We start from the raw sequence: 16,504 nt of genomic DNA on the forward strand, positions 1-16,504 counted from the left end.
GGGTAACTGTAAAGTCTAAACACTTATGTTTGAAAAGTTCAACTGCAATAAGAACAAATTAGAGGATCTAAACTTACCCACTGCTCTCCTGCAAAGGGGATTTAGGTGACTATAAATCCAAAATCAACTAATACTGTGATGTAGTTTCTTCAGAATTAAAGAACTCAGGTTGCATATATTCAAATACCCAGTATAAGGCAGGTAACCATCCCATCAAATATTACACAGGTCATTTCAAACTGGAGTACTCTGTTCAATTTGGAAAAAACTTAAGACCCTAACAAATGAAATATAATCATAAAAAGGTAATCCTGATAGAAACTCACATAATATGAGCAAAAATAAATCAAATTAAGGACTCTTAGTCTAGAATAGGAAAGAGTCAAAGGAAATTAGAGAAGTCTTCAGCTATTTTGACAGACTGTCATGTGAAAAACTGCGTAGAGTATCTTCGTTGTATGGGAGGACAGAATTAGGACAAATAGTTGGAAAATATTAAGAAGCTAGATTTTGGAACAAAAATTTCCAACATTTGCTAACCACCAGAGTTATTCACGAGTGGATTACACTATCTCATAAAGTACCTGAGTTCATCCTTGCTAGAACTGTTCAAAAAGCACTTATGTCAGAGAAGATACCGACTAGAAGATTGAAATGAATAATGTCTACAATCCCCTCTAACAGCAAAATTTAATTAAGAGAATATCAAATAATGAAACTGCAGATCATAGCATCAGATACAGAAACTCCTTTATAAATAATTACACTAAATATTGATTTGAACTTAAGGCTTCTGAGCCTTTACAGAATGGTATTAGAATTCTATGTACATTGGGCAATTTTAACTTTAATCTCTTACTAATATGATATAATTAAATGATATATTTAGACTTTTAATGGAACTTTATTATGCAAATTAACAAAATGACAAATGCAGGAACTGCAACTTGTCTTTTTTTTTTGCGGTACGCGGGCCTCTCACTGCTGTGGCCTCTCCCGTTGCGGAGCACAGGCTCCGGGTGCGCAGGCTCAGCGGCCATGGCTCACAGGCCCAGCCGCTCCGCGGCATGTGGGATCCTCCCGGACCGGGGTAATGAACCCGCGTCCCCTGCATCGGCAGGCGGACTCTCAACCACTGCACCACCAGGGAAGCCCAACTTGTCATTTTTTATCTCAAATGATACTATAGCAAAGCGTAGTTTATTAGAATATTCATCAGGCAGGCATGTGAAACTAGAGGAAAAACTCTCTAAAACAGTAATTTATCTAGTCATCTAGTCAGCTGTAGCAGCAAAGGTACTCACTATATTATGAAGAAAGTTTGAACTGAGAAATGGCCAACTTGAGGAGCCTTTAAAATATGTGGTAACATATGTACTGGAGAAAAAATAAGTAGACATGAGTTTTTAGTCCCACTCTGCCACTAAATTGTTGGGAAATTTACTTGGCTTCTCTGAATTTAGTTCCTTTATCAATAAAAATGAGATAATAGTCTCAGGGCTGTTATAGGGACCATGTGGGATATTAGTGAAAGTACCTTGGGGGAAAATGGTAAATATGTATCATACTATTTTTATATAAAAATTTAAGCACAATTATCTCAAAATTGTACTTCAAGAATGATACTGAGGTACGGAAGTCTTCCTAACAACAAACATACATTACAATGCAGTAGCATCAAATATAGTAAATAATACAAACAATGAATTCTGCTAATTAACAGAAACTGTGAACTGAATTTTCCCTACATTGTAGTTTGTGGAGCACTAGTCTTTTATTATAACAATGAACAATGAGGGGAGGAATCTTTTGTTCAAATGTAGAAATTTCAGGATAACATTTTAAGTGTGTACTGTTAAGCCAGCTTCTTAGCTTACAATAAAAAGTAAAGCTACCAAAACCAAAATACCTAAAATATTTTAACTTCTAAAGCAGTATGTAGGAAAGAAATTTGGGAAAGAAAATCTGAGTAACTGGGTGTAAGAACTTCTAACCAATCTTTAGTGGCTTCCTTTTTTTTTTTTTTTTTTTTTTTTGCTGTACACGGGCCTCTCACTGTTGCGGCCTGTCCCGCTGCGGAGCACAGGCTCCGGACGCGCAGGCTCAGCGGCCATGGCTCACGGGCCCAGCCGCTCCGTGGCATGTGGGATCCTCCCAGACCGGGGCACGAACCCGTGTCCCCTGCATCAGCAGGTGGACTCTCAACCACTGCGCCACCAGGGAAGCCCAGTGGCTTCCTTTTACTAATAACCTTAGTCTGAAGAGAGAAGAATTCTTGCAGAGCATAATATGATGCATTTTTGTAGAACCTCAGGACAGAATTTTAAAATCCTGAAGAATATCTGGCAATCACTACAAAAATGGAACCTCCCTGAGTACATTAGGTCTTACACAGGGCTACAGCCTACCTTCCCACTCTTACCTCAACCACCACTTCCTATATTCTGGTACCAAGTCTTTTGACTCCATCATGCTCTGGTGCACAGACTGTAAAGTAAAATTTAATATTGTTTTCAGTAAGTTCCACTTTACCACCTGACTCATACAGCAGAAAAATGGTAGGAGAGGGAAACTTTAACGTAAAAAGGAGAGGAAATTATTTTCCTGTTAATTGTTACTATAAACTCACAGAGACCCATCTTCATCTTGTTTTTCGGTACCTCTTAATTCTCTGCTCCCAAAAGGTAGAATGGGAAATATTATTTTAGTCTTTAGGAGAAAACGTAAAATAGTATTTTCCTCTAAAAGTGACTATTCACCTTAGTTTAGTATTCCCAGCTACAATAAATTAACCTGCCACTATAATACAGACAGAACAAAGGAAGGTTGCTAAGGTATAACAAGACGCTAAAATCACCCAGAAGTTTATAAAACACAGCGAAAACAGCTGACAGCCTCTCCTAGTCTCCTTCTAACCTCTAATTTATCTTCATAACTCTGTACCAAGTAGCAGAGAAGGTAGCCATACCTTTGCATCAAGTTAAAGTTTAAAGATGCAGAGTAGAGGAGAAAGGAGTTATACTTTAGATCAACTTTTTAATACCTTATAAAATTTGTAGTACATCAGAGCATTTTACCATAAACTATCTTCACTGCTAATTCATATGGGTGTGAATTCTTTCATAATCTTATATAACCACACTAGCTAATCTAGTAACCATTTCTAGTATTCACAAACAATTGATAGATTACTTTAGACTGAGCAACAGATTTTTAACTCAGTGTGGCTTATACTAACAATTCTCCTCTAGAACACTTCTCCCTCAGGCCACCTTTGACTTCTTAATAGACATAGCCTCTTTTCAGTCTCTACGTTCCTCGCTTCTTTTAGCATTTGCCACTATGATCAATCCTTGAAAATCACAATCCGTCCTTTACTTTCTCTGAAACAGCTTCTACTTTGTCCTGGTTCTCCTACCTTTGCAATCTCTAAGTGTCTTCACTGGCAACCTGAAACAACAGTATCCCCAGAGATCTATTCTCAGTTTTCTTATCTTGACGCTACACATTCTCCCTAGCTTTTAACTATCACCTATATGCTGACACATCTCAAATCTCAATCTTGACTTATTTCCTGAGCTCTAGGTGCTTATTTCCAATAATCTATTGAACTTATCCATTTTGATGTTTCTTACACAATTCAACCTCCAAATAGTCAAGAGAAAATAAAAAACTTGGTCCTTTCACCATCTGTATTTCTGTTAAAGCCATCAACATTGTACAAGCAAGGAACTATGAAGCCATTCTTATCTCTTCCCTTTGTCTACACACCTAAATTATTTATTCTTCTTCTAAATCTTACATCTAAGCCTTTGCTCCACCGCCACTGCCACTGCTATTAGTTAAGTCTTAGAACACACTATCTCTAATCTAAAAAAGTAGGTACCAAACACGAATTTGAAAAGATACAAGCACCATGATGTTCATAAGAGCAGTATTTGCAATAGCCAAGACATGGAATCAACCCAAGTGCCCATCAACAGATGAATGGATAAAGATGTGGTGTATGTGTACACACACACACACACACACACACACACACACACACACACACACAGAGAATGGAATATTACTCAGCCATTAAAAAGAATGAAATTCTGCCATTTGCAGGAACATGAATGGACCTAGAGAATATTACACTTAGTGAAATAAGTCAGACAGAGAAAGACCAAATACTGTATGATATCATTTATATGTGTAATCTTAAAAATAATACAAATGAATGTATATGCAAAACAGAAACTATAGCTATAGAAACAGAAGCTATAGAAAACAAACTTAGAAAGCTATAGAAAACAGAAGCTATAGAAAACAGAAACAGAAGCTATAGAAAACAAACTTCAGTTACCAAAGGGGAGTGAAGAGGGGGGAGGAACAAATTAGGGCTATGGGATTAACAGATATAAAGTACTATGTATAAAATAGGTAAGCAACAACGATATATTACATAGCACAGGGAATTATAGCCATTATCTTGTAATAACTTATAATGAAGTATAATCTGCAAAAATACTGAATCACTATGTTATACACCTGAAACTAAAATTGTAAATCAACTATACTACAAATTAAAAAAAATAGGGGACTTCCCTGGTGGTCCAGTGGTTAAGAATCCCTCTTCCAATGCAGGGGATGCAGGTTCGATCCCTGGTCGGGGAACTAAGATCCCACATGCCGCGGGGCAACTGAGCCCACGAGTCACAACTAGACAGAAGCCCGCGCACCGCAATAAAAGATCCCATATGCTGCAACTAAGACCCAACGCAGCCAATAAATAAATATTTTAAAAAAAAGTATTAGAGGTGCTAGTGGCTATGCTGGAGTATGAGAAAAAATGGTTAGAAGTATTTATATTTAATTTTCATCTAACAATTACAAATTGAGATGGACTAAAATTCACGAATAGGGATTGACACTGGTATCCTCATTTAGTCCACATCTGACGATCAGGTGTAACGTATGTAGGTACACAAGGAATCCTAAGAGAATAATGGGAGTTCTGCAACATAAGAGTTAACAGTGGAACTCCCACTCATTCATGCATCTTCAGCATGTTGTAACTTATTTCCGTTCAAGTGTGTGGCACATATTCTATCAGGTTTTGGTACAGTAATCAGAACACGTCAGATTACTAAATCTATTCTTAAATAGTTTATTTCAAAATATTGTTTCCCACCTTTAATTTTTCAATAGTTATGCAATGTTAGAATAGTAGTACATGTCCATAAATTAAAAACTTTTAAATGTGTGTGTGTGTGTATATGTATGTATATATATATATATATATATATATATATTTATTGTTGAATGCATGGGTAAGTATGTTTTAACTAATAGGGATGCAAGATCAAAAGTTTGAAGACTACTGCAATCGCCTTCCAAATGTTCTCCATGACCCTGGTCTTTCTCTTCTCTAATTCATTCTCCCCACTGCCATTAGAAATGCTTCTTTTTTTTTTGGCTGCATCATGCCACTTGCAGGATCTTAGTTCCCTGACCAGGTATTGAACCTATGCCCTTGGCAGTGAAAGCATGGAGTCATAACCATTGGACCACCAGGGAATTCCCTAGAAATGCTTTTATAGAACCCTCCTACACTGTGAGTGGGAATGTACATTGGTGCAGTCACTATGGAGAATAGCATAGAGGTTCCTCAAAAATCTAAAAACAGAGTTGCCATATGATCCGGCAATCCCACTCCTGGGCATATACCCAGACAAAACTATAATTCGAACAGATACATGCACCCCTATGTTCAGTGCAGCACTATTTACAATAGCCAAGACATGGATACAACCTAAATGTCCATCGACAGATGAATGGATAAAGAAGATGTGGTATATATACAATGGTATATTACTAAGCCATTAAAAAGAATGAAATAATGCCATTTGCAGCTACATGGATGGACCTAGATATTATCATACTAAGCGAAGTAAGTCAGAAAGAGAAAGACAAATACCATATGATATCACTTATACATGGAATCTAAAATATGACACATATGGGAATTCCCTGGCAGTCCAGTGGTTAGGATTCTGCGCTTTCACTGCTGAGGGCCTGGGTTCAATCCCTGGTCGCGGAACTAAGATCCCACAAGCTGCGTGGTACAGCAAAAGAAAAAAAAAGACACATATGAACTTATCCACGAAACAGAAACAGACTCACAGACATAGAGAACAGACTTGTGGTTGCCAAGGGGGAGGGCGGAGGGGAGGGTTGGACTGGAGTTTGGGACTAGCAGACGCAAACTATTATATATAGAATAGATAAACAACAAGGTCCTACTGTATAGCACAGGGAACTGTATTCAGTACTCTGTAATAAACCATAATGGAAAAGAATATGAAAAAGAATGAACACACACACACACACACACACACACACACACACACACATATAAAAAAACTGAATCACTTTGCTGAGCACCAGAAACTAAGACAACATTGTAACTCAACTATAATCCAATTAAAAAAAAGAACACTGAAAAGAAAGAAAGAAAGAAATGCTTTTAAATATAGGTGTTCCTCATTTGCTCAAAAGCCTCCAGTGGCTCTCTACTCTTTCTGAATTCACAAGCCTTGGCATGGATTTAAGATCCTTTATAACCTACTTGCTGGCCAACTTTTTCAGACTCTAGCTACTCTATTTATACTGGCCTATTTCTGTTACATAAACATGTCACACCTTTGCTCATGCTCTCTCTCTATGGATTATTCTTTCCCCTAGTCCACTGGGTAACTATTCAGCTCAGGTAACAATGTCATGTACCCTATCTTCCTCGCTAACCAAAAGCAGGAATCTTTTATCACAGCATATACTGCACATCTCACAGAACTTGTCATTCTATACAGACTACATAATCCTTGGCAGGAATCATGTCTTATTTATCTTGTTATCTCCAGAACTTAGCACAGTGCCTGACACAAACAGGGGCACAATAAGTTAAACAGTTAATGAAAACATAGGGAAGTTTTTAAAAATGATCTTTTTAAAAGTTACTGCAGGCTTTAGAATTATAGTTCTAGTCAGGATCCATATATCCTGAAATCTAGTACTAATAGCATTCTGCTTTGGTACAATAATATGGTACATTCAGATAACTGCTTTAAATTAATTTAACTCAGCCTAAGAAAAAAAATGGAGCATACTAGAAGTAAACAAGTCAAGGCACATCCTACAATGGAATACTATACAGCTGTTATTGTAATTTAAATCTACACAAATAGATAGATATTAGGAAAAAACCCTACCTACTAGTCCCTAATGTTCAGACATATATTTATTTATAAGATTATCTTTGAATTTCAAATATATTGTAGGAATATTAGCCAAAAGGTTAATTTCTACTGAGTAATTTAAATGCTACTTTAAAAGAATCTTGAGATTTGAAATAATCACCATCTATTAGCTTTCCTATCTTCCAAGTGACTAACAACTAACAAGGAAAATAAAACTTGCTTTCTTTTTTTAACTGACATATTTTGCATGATATAGTTTCCCCAAGATAGCTAAACGTTCAAAACTATACCATTTGATTTTCACCGGCAGTGTTTTCTGGTGTATGTCTTCTAAATCATTTTAATCAGAAGCATACCCCTCTACAGATAAGACACCAAAAGAACAGCTGGCAAAAGAAAAAAATAATTGTACTTCATCAAAATGAAAAATGTTTGTGTTTCAGAGGATACCATCAAGAAACTGAAAAGGCAGCACAAGGAATATAGCCAATATTTTATAATAACTTTGTATGGAATATAATCTATTAAATATCAAATCACTATTTTATATACCTGAAACTAATAATATAATATTGTAAATAAACTATATTTCAATTAAAAGAAAAAAGAAAAAATTTTTTAAAAGGAAGTAAAAAGGCAAGGTGCAGAAAGGGAGAAAATTTTTGCAAATCATCTTATCTGATATAAGGTATTGAACTCCTACAACTCAGTAACAAAAAGGCAAATGATCCAATTTAAAAATGGGCAAAAGACCTGAATAGACATTTCTCTGAAAATATACAAATAGCCAATAAGTGCACAAAAATATGGTCAATATCACTAGCCATCAGGGAAATGCAAATCAAAGTAACAATGAGAAACTACTTAACAGTCACTATGATGGCTATAATCAAAAAGACAGATAAATGTTAATGAGGATGTAGAGAAACTGGAATCACCACACACTGCTAATAGAAATGTAAAATGATGCAGCCACTTTAGAAAAGAGTCTGGCAGTTCCTCAAAAGGTTAAACATAGAGTTACCATATGATTCCCCTCTTGGGAATACACTCAAGAGAAACGAAAACACGTCCCACACAAAATTCTGTACATGAATGTGCATAGCAGCATAATTAAGAGCCAAAATGTGTGAACAACTCACATGTCCACCAACTGATGAACTGATACACAAAATATCCATACAATGGAATATCATTAAGCAATAAAAAGGAATGAAGTACTAATACATGTTACAACATTATGTGAAAACGTGAAATGGGGCTTCCCTGGTGGCGCAGTGGTTCAGAGTCCACCTGCCGATGCAGGGGACATGGGTTCATGCCCCGGTCCGGAAAGATCCCACATGCCGCGGAGCGGCTAGGCCCGTGAGCCATGGCCGCTGAGCCTGCGCGTCCAGAGCCTGTGGTCTGCAACAGGAGAGGCCACAACAGTGAGAGGCCCGCGTACCGCAAAAAAGAAAAAAGCAAAAAAAACGTGAAATGGGGCTTCCCTGGTGGCGCAGTGGTTGAGAGTCCGCCTGCCGATGCAGGGGACACGGGTTCGTGCCCTGGTCTGGGAAGATCCCACATGCCGCGGAGCGGCTGGGCCCGTGAGCCATGGCCGCTGAGCCTGTGTGTCCGGAGCCTGTGCTCCGCAACGGGAGAGGCCACATCAGCGAGAGGCCTGCATACCACAAAAAAAAAAAAAAAAAAAAAAACGTGAAATGAAAGAGGTCGGTCACACAGAGGCCACATATTGTATGATTCTATTTATATTTAAATGTCCAGAAAAGGCAAATCTACAGAGACAGAGAGTAGATTAGTGTTGGGCAGGGACTGCAGGGAGGGAGGCAATGGGGAGTGACTGCTAGTGAGTATGCGATTTCTTTGGTGGAGGACAAAATGTTCTAAAGTATGACTGCAGTGACAGTTGTACATTATCACTGTGAACATACTAAATGCCACTGAATTGCACACTTTAAATGAGTGAATAGTGTAGTACGTGAATTTTATATCAATAAGGATGTTATTTAAAAAAAGAATGTCCTGTACTTCCCTGGTTGCGCAGTGGTTGAGAGTCCACCTGCCAATGCAGGGGACACGGGTTTGATCCCTGGTCTGGGAAGATCCCACGTGTCGTGGAGCAACTAAGCCCATGAGCCACAACTACTGAGCCCGCGCGCCTAGAGGCCGTGCTCTGCAACAAGAGAAGCCACTGTAGTGAGAAGCCCACGCACCGCAACGAAGACTCAAAGCAGCCAAAAAAAAGAAAAGAAAACAAACAAAAAAACCCAATGTGTTAAAAAAAAAAAAAAAAAGAATATCCCTTTCTTGGCACACTACCCTGTTATTACACTATGCCAATAATATTCCTAATAACAGTAGAAGAGAGTTTCTTCACTCTGACTTGCTATTTCTATTTAAAAACCAAAATCATATCAATATAGATTTTTTCCTTCTAAGATTCAATCATTAGAATTACATTACATCCATATGCACTATGCACACTCAGCACTATGTCATTAATCATAATAGAATAGTAACAGCAATCATACTAGTACAATGACTATAAGATAATGCTTAATTTGTAAAAGAAAATTAAACCAAAAACTTCGATCACAATCTATTACCAACTATTTCAACATTCCTTCAAACCTTTATGCAAGGAGATCTTATATTTATAATCATGCTGCATATACAACTTTCCCCATCTATTTCACTATTTAACAATTTTGAATAAATATGGAACAGTCTATTCATGGTTTACCCTCATATATATTTAGTAGCTGGACAAACTAGCATAAAAATCTCAAGTTACAGATTTTATACTTTAGGTCATAATATTTCTAGAAATTAATTTTTGAGACCATTCACTTGTTAAAAAAAAACAAGAAACATCTGAAATCTGCTTTACATGCTCTTTTAACTAATGATGATTTTATAATCAAATCATTAAATTGGGAAAAAAAGAAACACATAGACACACACTCCCCAAAGAAGTGAGGAAAGGATAAAAAAGGCAACAGACAGAAAGTCTAAAGTAGAAAAATTGACTCACAAGATGATTCACAAGCATTTCCTGGATATTTTGTCCAAGAAAACTCTTCTGACTAAAGTGGAAACTTGTTTGGCTGCAATACATCATTCTACTATTATGATTAATGCCACAGTGCCAAATATTTGAGCATGTGGCATATGGACAAGAGAAACCTCATATGTGTTGATTTAAATACTGCTGCATTTTGGCCCATAACTGTTTAGTTCATATTGAAAAGGAATTGTAAAGTTCTATTTAGTTTCTTCTAACTTCTAGAATTCTAGTTGTTGAAGTGTAAGAACTGAACCAATTTAGGAAGCCCACCAACAATTTTAACTGACTAATTACATGATATTGCAAAAAGTGAAGACAAAAGCTAGGCTTTTGAAGAAAATAAAGGGAATAAGTTTTGTGGATGTTGACATAAAATTAAATCAATATTATTAACAAAGTATAAAGTTGGTTAACGCCAATTTTAGAGTCCCAAGGAAGTCCTATAGCTCCTATCAAAACTCAAATAAAAGGTACACGATAAAAAAAATTTCCATTTGGGAACATCTAAATTGCAGATCCTTTACTCCTACTGACAAATAACGTAAGAAGACAAAGCAACATAAAGATGAAATACAATTAGGGATGCCAAAAGGACTGTAAGTTAAAACCAGAATGTACCACACTAATTTATTATATACATTTTCCTCCCAAACTTAACCAACATGTTGAGCATCTACATGTGAAACTCTATGGTACGCAACTTCATATACACACATATAACATGTGATTATTCCTCTACCAAAAAAAAGGTAGGAAAAAGAACAAATCTAATAAACAATTTTGTTCTTTTTTACCCAACGTTATTGCCAATGCCCTAGTCCCTCATAACTCATCTGAAATACTAAAAAAAATTTCAACTGACATCCCTCTAAGTCCCAAGCCTCCAACTCCTACCACTTCCTCAATTCCATCCCATTTTGTCTTCAAGTGATTTTGTTTTTCTAACATTTTCGTCATATAATTTTCCTATTCAATAAATAACGTATAAGAATTCTTCACTATATACTGCTAAAGTTAGGGGCAATTTTTTCAGGCAGGGCAAGGTGAAGAGGCAATAATAAGGAATTCAGCTAAGAAATATCTGCCTTAGACATTCTATCAGTTAAGAGACTTCCTTAGATTAATAAATGCCCTTTAAAAATGTAAACATCTACCAGAAAGGTCAGAATTATCCTTCGTTCAAATTTACACATTAACACCCCCATTTTGAGAAACAAGAAAAAGGGAATTTGAGAGTGCAGCATGAGACAGTTGGTCCCTGTAAGCCCAAAGACAGACAAAAGAGAAGGACACTAACATAAAGACTAACCTATATATCCTAGGAGAGAAGGGTAGGGAACTGAAAATCCATATCTAGGCATACAAAGCCCTCTATAATGTCCAGTTCTCTTTCCTGTCTCCTACCAACACACTCATCCCATTTTACTTTTATAAGCATTTCATTCATTTTACTGAGTATTTATTATGTGCCAATCGTTGAGCTAAGATCAGGGCTACAAAGATGATGATAAAGAATATTACTTTTCATGAAGAGGTTACACTGAGAGAAGAGGGTAACAAATAACGCACTAAAAATACTGTAATGGAAGTGTACACCAACCAAGTACTACAAGGTCATAGTAGAATGAACTACCATCTGGCCTTTCGGCTGGAACCACCATCTTCCAATAATTCACCAAAATGACCAACACAAAGGGAAGGAGGAGGGGTACTTGCTATATGTTCTCTAGGCCTTTTAGAAAACACGGAGTTGTTCCTTTGGCCACATACATGCGAATCAAGAAGAAAGTGATATTGTAGATATCAAGCGAATGGGCACTGTTCCATAAGGAATGCCCCACAAATGTTACCATGGCAAAACTGGAAGAGTCTACAGTGTTACCTAGCACAATGTTGGCATCGTTGTAAACAAACAAGGGCAAGATTCTTGCCAAGAGAATTAATGTGCCTATCAAGCACATTAAGCACTCTAAGAGCCAAGACAGCTTTCTGAAATGTGTGAAGGAAAACGATCAGAAAAAGAAGGAAGCCAAAGAGAAAGGTACTTGGGTTCAGCTGAAGCGCCAGCCTGCTCCACCCAGAGAAGCACACTTCATGAGAACCAGTGGAAAGGAGCCTGAACTGTTGGAACCCATTACCTATGAATTCATGGCATGATGGGTGTAAAGAAAACAAAAGACCTGGACTGTACATATGTTTCTCTTAATGGAGTAGAAGTGTTGTGTCCCTTCTCCCAAAGAAATATTTAAAGCACATTTTAACTGTGTCCGAATTCAGTGGGTGATGTCTTTACTTTTCAAATTTAATTGTTTTTCTTCCTGAAAGATGTGAGGTAATTTGTTGTGCAATATACTCCACTGGTTAATAAACTGCCAAATATTATTTGTAAAAAAGAAAAAGAAAAAAAGAATGAACTACTATCTGACTATGGAGTTCAAAAGGTTTGTCTTGAAAAATAATAGAAGTTTGCCAGATAGGTAAGGGCAGAGGAGGCATTCCAGGTAGGAGTTGCAGAATATGAAAAAAGATAAAGGTTAGAGCCAAACTAAGAAAGGTATGCTATACTAAATTTGGGATATTATTCTGTAGGCAATAGGGAGCTGAATACATTTTAAAGTAGGGGAGTGATATAATCAGATTTCTTATTTAAAAGAATAACTACGCCAGAAGTATGGATACTTATCGAGAATGGGGAGAGAAAGAAATGTTAGGGGAGACCAATTTGAAGATCATTACAATAGTCTAGATAACAAATAAGGGTCTGAAACCAAGGTGGTAGCAGTATGGATGGAGAGGGGCCAAATTAGGGAATAATTTCTGAAACAGAAGCAATAGGACTTGATAACCAACAGGAGGAAAAAGGAAGGTCTAGTTTGGGAATTTAGGTAGAGCAAAAGAATATAGTAGTATGAGTGGAGTGTGGGGATGGGGATTGAGAGAGTAAGTTGTTTTGACCTGTGTTTGAAGCACTTTATAGATATTCAGGTGTCAAGTCTGAAGCTCAGGAAAGAGGTGGAGGCTACAGCAAGATTAGGAAGTCATGTACTCACAGATGGTAGCTTATTGTAGTACCTGACCAGAACCTCCCCCCTTAAGCCTGGCTTAGGCTCACTAAACCTGGTTCTTCTCAATTGTTGTACCTTTGTTACTGCTGCCTCATCTTTAAAAAAAAAAAAAAAAAAGTGTTCTCTTTATTACACGATCTGCAGTTCTACCAACTGTTTAGATTAGCCCAATTCCTTTCCTTCTTGCTTTACAAATATTTCTTAATGACTATCAAGTCAGGATTCTGGAGTGCTGGTCTCACCTTTGCTATTAGAAATGTTGTTGAGTAAGCCTCTCAACCTTTCTGGATTTCAGCTACAAAAAAGGTATCAGGAAAAAAAAAAAAGGCATCAGATTAGTTGATAATTTTAAGATTCCTCCACTTGTAATACTCCACAGCTTGCTTCCTGACCTCAGAAAGAACTCTTTATTGCATGTTAATTATAACACTCATATGATGGTCTTCTTTTATATGTTATTAAAAAGTCTCTTAGTGCTCATTCATGTCATATTTCTTATGTGTCTTATCTCTTCTTCTACTAAATTACAAATTTCTTGACAGCAATAAATCTACGTTTTAAATGAAGGCTCTTAATAATAATACTTACTGAGTAAGAAAAGGCTGGGGTATTTGATAGTACAAACTAAAAGGCTAAGTTGAACATCATTGTGTTCTAAATATTTTGTCCATAAGTCATTTTTTTTTAAAAACCCTCCTTTGTGGTATACATCACGTCATAAATTCCTTTTCTGTTCCTGTATTATCTAAACCACATCCATATCCATAGTATTTGGGGGAAGTGAAAGAAGCTTATTGAAAGCAGATTGATAAATCTTTATATATCATACATACTTGTTCCTATAAAAGAGTAGGGAACAGTTAGGAGTTGAGGATCAGGAGAACAGAAGGCATGAAACCATGACAACCACCATCATCTTAAAGGGAACATCACGAAAGGGGTAAATAAGGTCGAGGTGGGGTGGGGAGAAAAAAGAAAGCACCGATAAATATTACCTAACAGCAAAGGAAAAAATGCTCAGTCTGATTTCAAGAGCACATAAAAATGACTTGCACCTTTTCTATTATCACAGAGAAAACATATGAATTTATGTTATAATGGAAAAATTTCAAGGCTGTTTGTAGATTTTTCCCATCATCACACCTCTGAAGTATAGTCAATTTCAAAGCAAATTACCATCTGTTCTTGGTCAAACTGTTAGACATTATCATTGCTATTTAGATATACAAGATAAACATAATTTCTAAAGCAAAGACAAATACCAAAAGCAAAAGATCTCTGAATTCTTACCTGTTCACTCTCCTAGGACACTTGTCTGGTTTAATATCTACCTCATAGAGGTAGACATCAATCTTTGGAATTTCAACTTGAAAACAGTTAGCCAGCAATTTAATGGGTTTGCCCATGGTGCCATAGCCAGGTCTTCTGGGCACCATGAGTAGGGGCTGGGCCCCAACGGGTCCTGCCAGGGAAGGGGAAAAAAAAGAGAGAGACACTCTTACAAGCTGCATTTAATAATCTTGTCAACCAGAGTAAGTTAGAGTTTTAAGTACAGCTGATAATGCTTGAAGCCTAGTGCTGAAAGATGACATGGTTTCTAATACCAATTTCTTTCACCCCACTTTACTTTCCTCATTAAAACAAACATACAAAGAAACAAAAACTGGGTACCTCTGGAAAATTGTTTTGGAAGGGGTAGAAAGGAGCACACAAACCCAGGTGAGCATAAACAAAGCACAAATCGTATCTAAAATGTATGCAACCAATAGCAAAGTAAACTTAAAGAAGGGTAAGAGCAGATGAACAAAATAAAAACAATATACAATAAAAAGGAACAACAAACTCAATTATTTGAAAAGATAACTAAAATTGATAAATTCCAGTGACTTTTACAACAGAAGAAAAAAAGGCTTAAGTAACCAATATAAATGGGAAAAAAAGTATCAGTATTACTACAGATACAGAAGACATTACAAACATTGTTAATAAATTTGAAAGTTTGATGAAATAGACTAAGTCCTAGAAAGATACAGCTTACTGGTACACAAAAGCATATAAAATTTGAAAAGTTCTCTTTTCAAATAAAATGTAAAATGGTGCAGCTGTTTTGGAAAACAGTACAGTGGTTCCTCAAAATATTAAAAATAGAATTACCATACGATCTAGTAGATCCATGATCTACTTCTGGGTATAAACCCAAAAGAATTGAAAGCAGGGTATTGAAAAGATAATTATACACCTATGCTCATAGCAGTACTATTCACAATAGACGAAAGGTGGAAGCAACCTAAGTGTCCACTGACGCATGAACGGATAAAGAAAATCTGGTATATACCTATAATGGGACATCAATCAGCCTTAAAAAGGAAGGAAATCCTGACACATGCTACAACATAGATGAACCTTGTAGAGGTCATGCTAAGTGAAATAAGCCAGTCACAAAAAGACACTGTATGATTCCACCTAATACCTAGAGTAGTCATATTCATAGAGACAAAGTAGAAGGGCGGTTGCCAGGGGCTGGGGAAAAAGGTAGAAAAAGGAATTGTTGCTTAATGAGTATAGTTTCAGTTTTGCAAAATGAAAAGAGTTCTGGCGATTGGTTGCACAACAATGTGAATGTACTTAAATACTACTAAATTGTACACTTAAAAATTGCTAGGACAGCAAATTTAATGTTATATATATTTTATCACAGTTAAGAAAAAAACAAACCCTAGGTGATATCTAACATTAAGTTTTTGAAGCTCAAAATGTTGTAGCTTTGTTAAACAAAATTCAAACAATAAATTCAGTTAGTAAATATTATCTAAATGAATTTACATTTAAAATATCTGAAAAGTCCTGTAACTATCTGAAAAAATTAAATCCACAATTAAAAATATTCACACACATGCACACACTAAAAAATTCCAGATCCAGATGGCTTCACTAGAGAATTATACCAAACATTTAAGGAAAGAAATAATACTAATCTTAAACAAATTCTTCCAGAGAATAGGAAAAAAGATAATTAACAACTTTTCTTCACTGTGGATGAAAGTACATTAAAGTGCCACCTGCATCACTTATTTTTAAATTTTGTTTTCATATATTTGTAAGATCTTTTCTGAGGGCATAATCTTTCC

General features: G+C 36.3%; 1 protein-coding gene across 4 annotated transcripts in view; it reads right to left on the minus strand.

Annotated features, from left to right (window-relative positions):
• The window catches only part of AGO3 (argonaute RISC catalytic component 3), a 127,978-nt gene that overhangs the window by 92,287 nt on the left and 19,187 nt on the right, over positions 1-16,504 (minus strand). For 2 of the 4 annotated variants that reach the window (XM_019938126.3, XM_073792010.1), the window contains exon 2: positions 14,667-14,838. In XM_019938126.3, the coding sequence (XP_019793685.1) occupies positions 14,667-14,838 (172 nt within the window). Of the gene's footprint in view, positions 1-2,422; positions 3,844-13,618; positions 13,641-14,666; positions 14,839-16,504 lie in introns of those variants that run through there. The other 2 variants (XM_073792013.1, XM_073792012.1) reach the window with 2 other exon arrangements.

Source organism: Tursiops truncatus, chromosome 1 (assembly GCF_011762595.2).
Source record: "Tursiops truncatus isolate mTurTru1 chromosome 1, mTurTru1.mat.Y, whole genome shotgun sequence".
NCBI lineage: Eukaryota > Metazoa > Chordata > Mammalia > Artiodactyla > Delphinidae > Tursiops > Tursiops truncatus.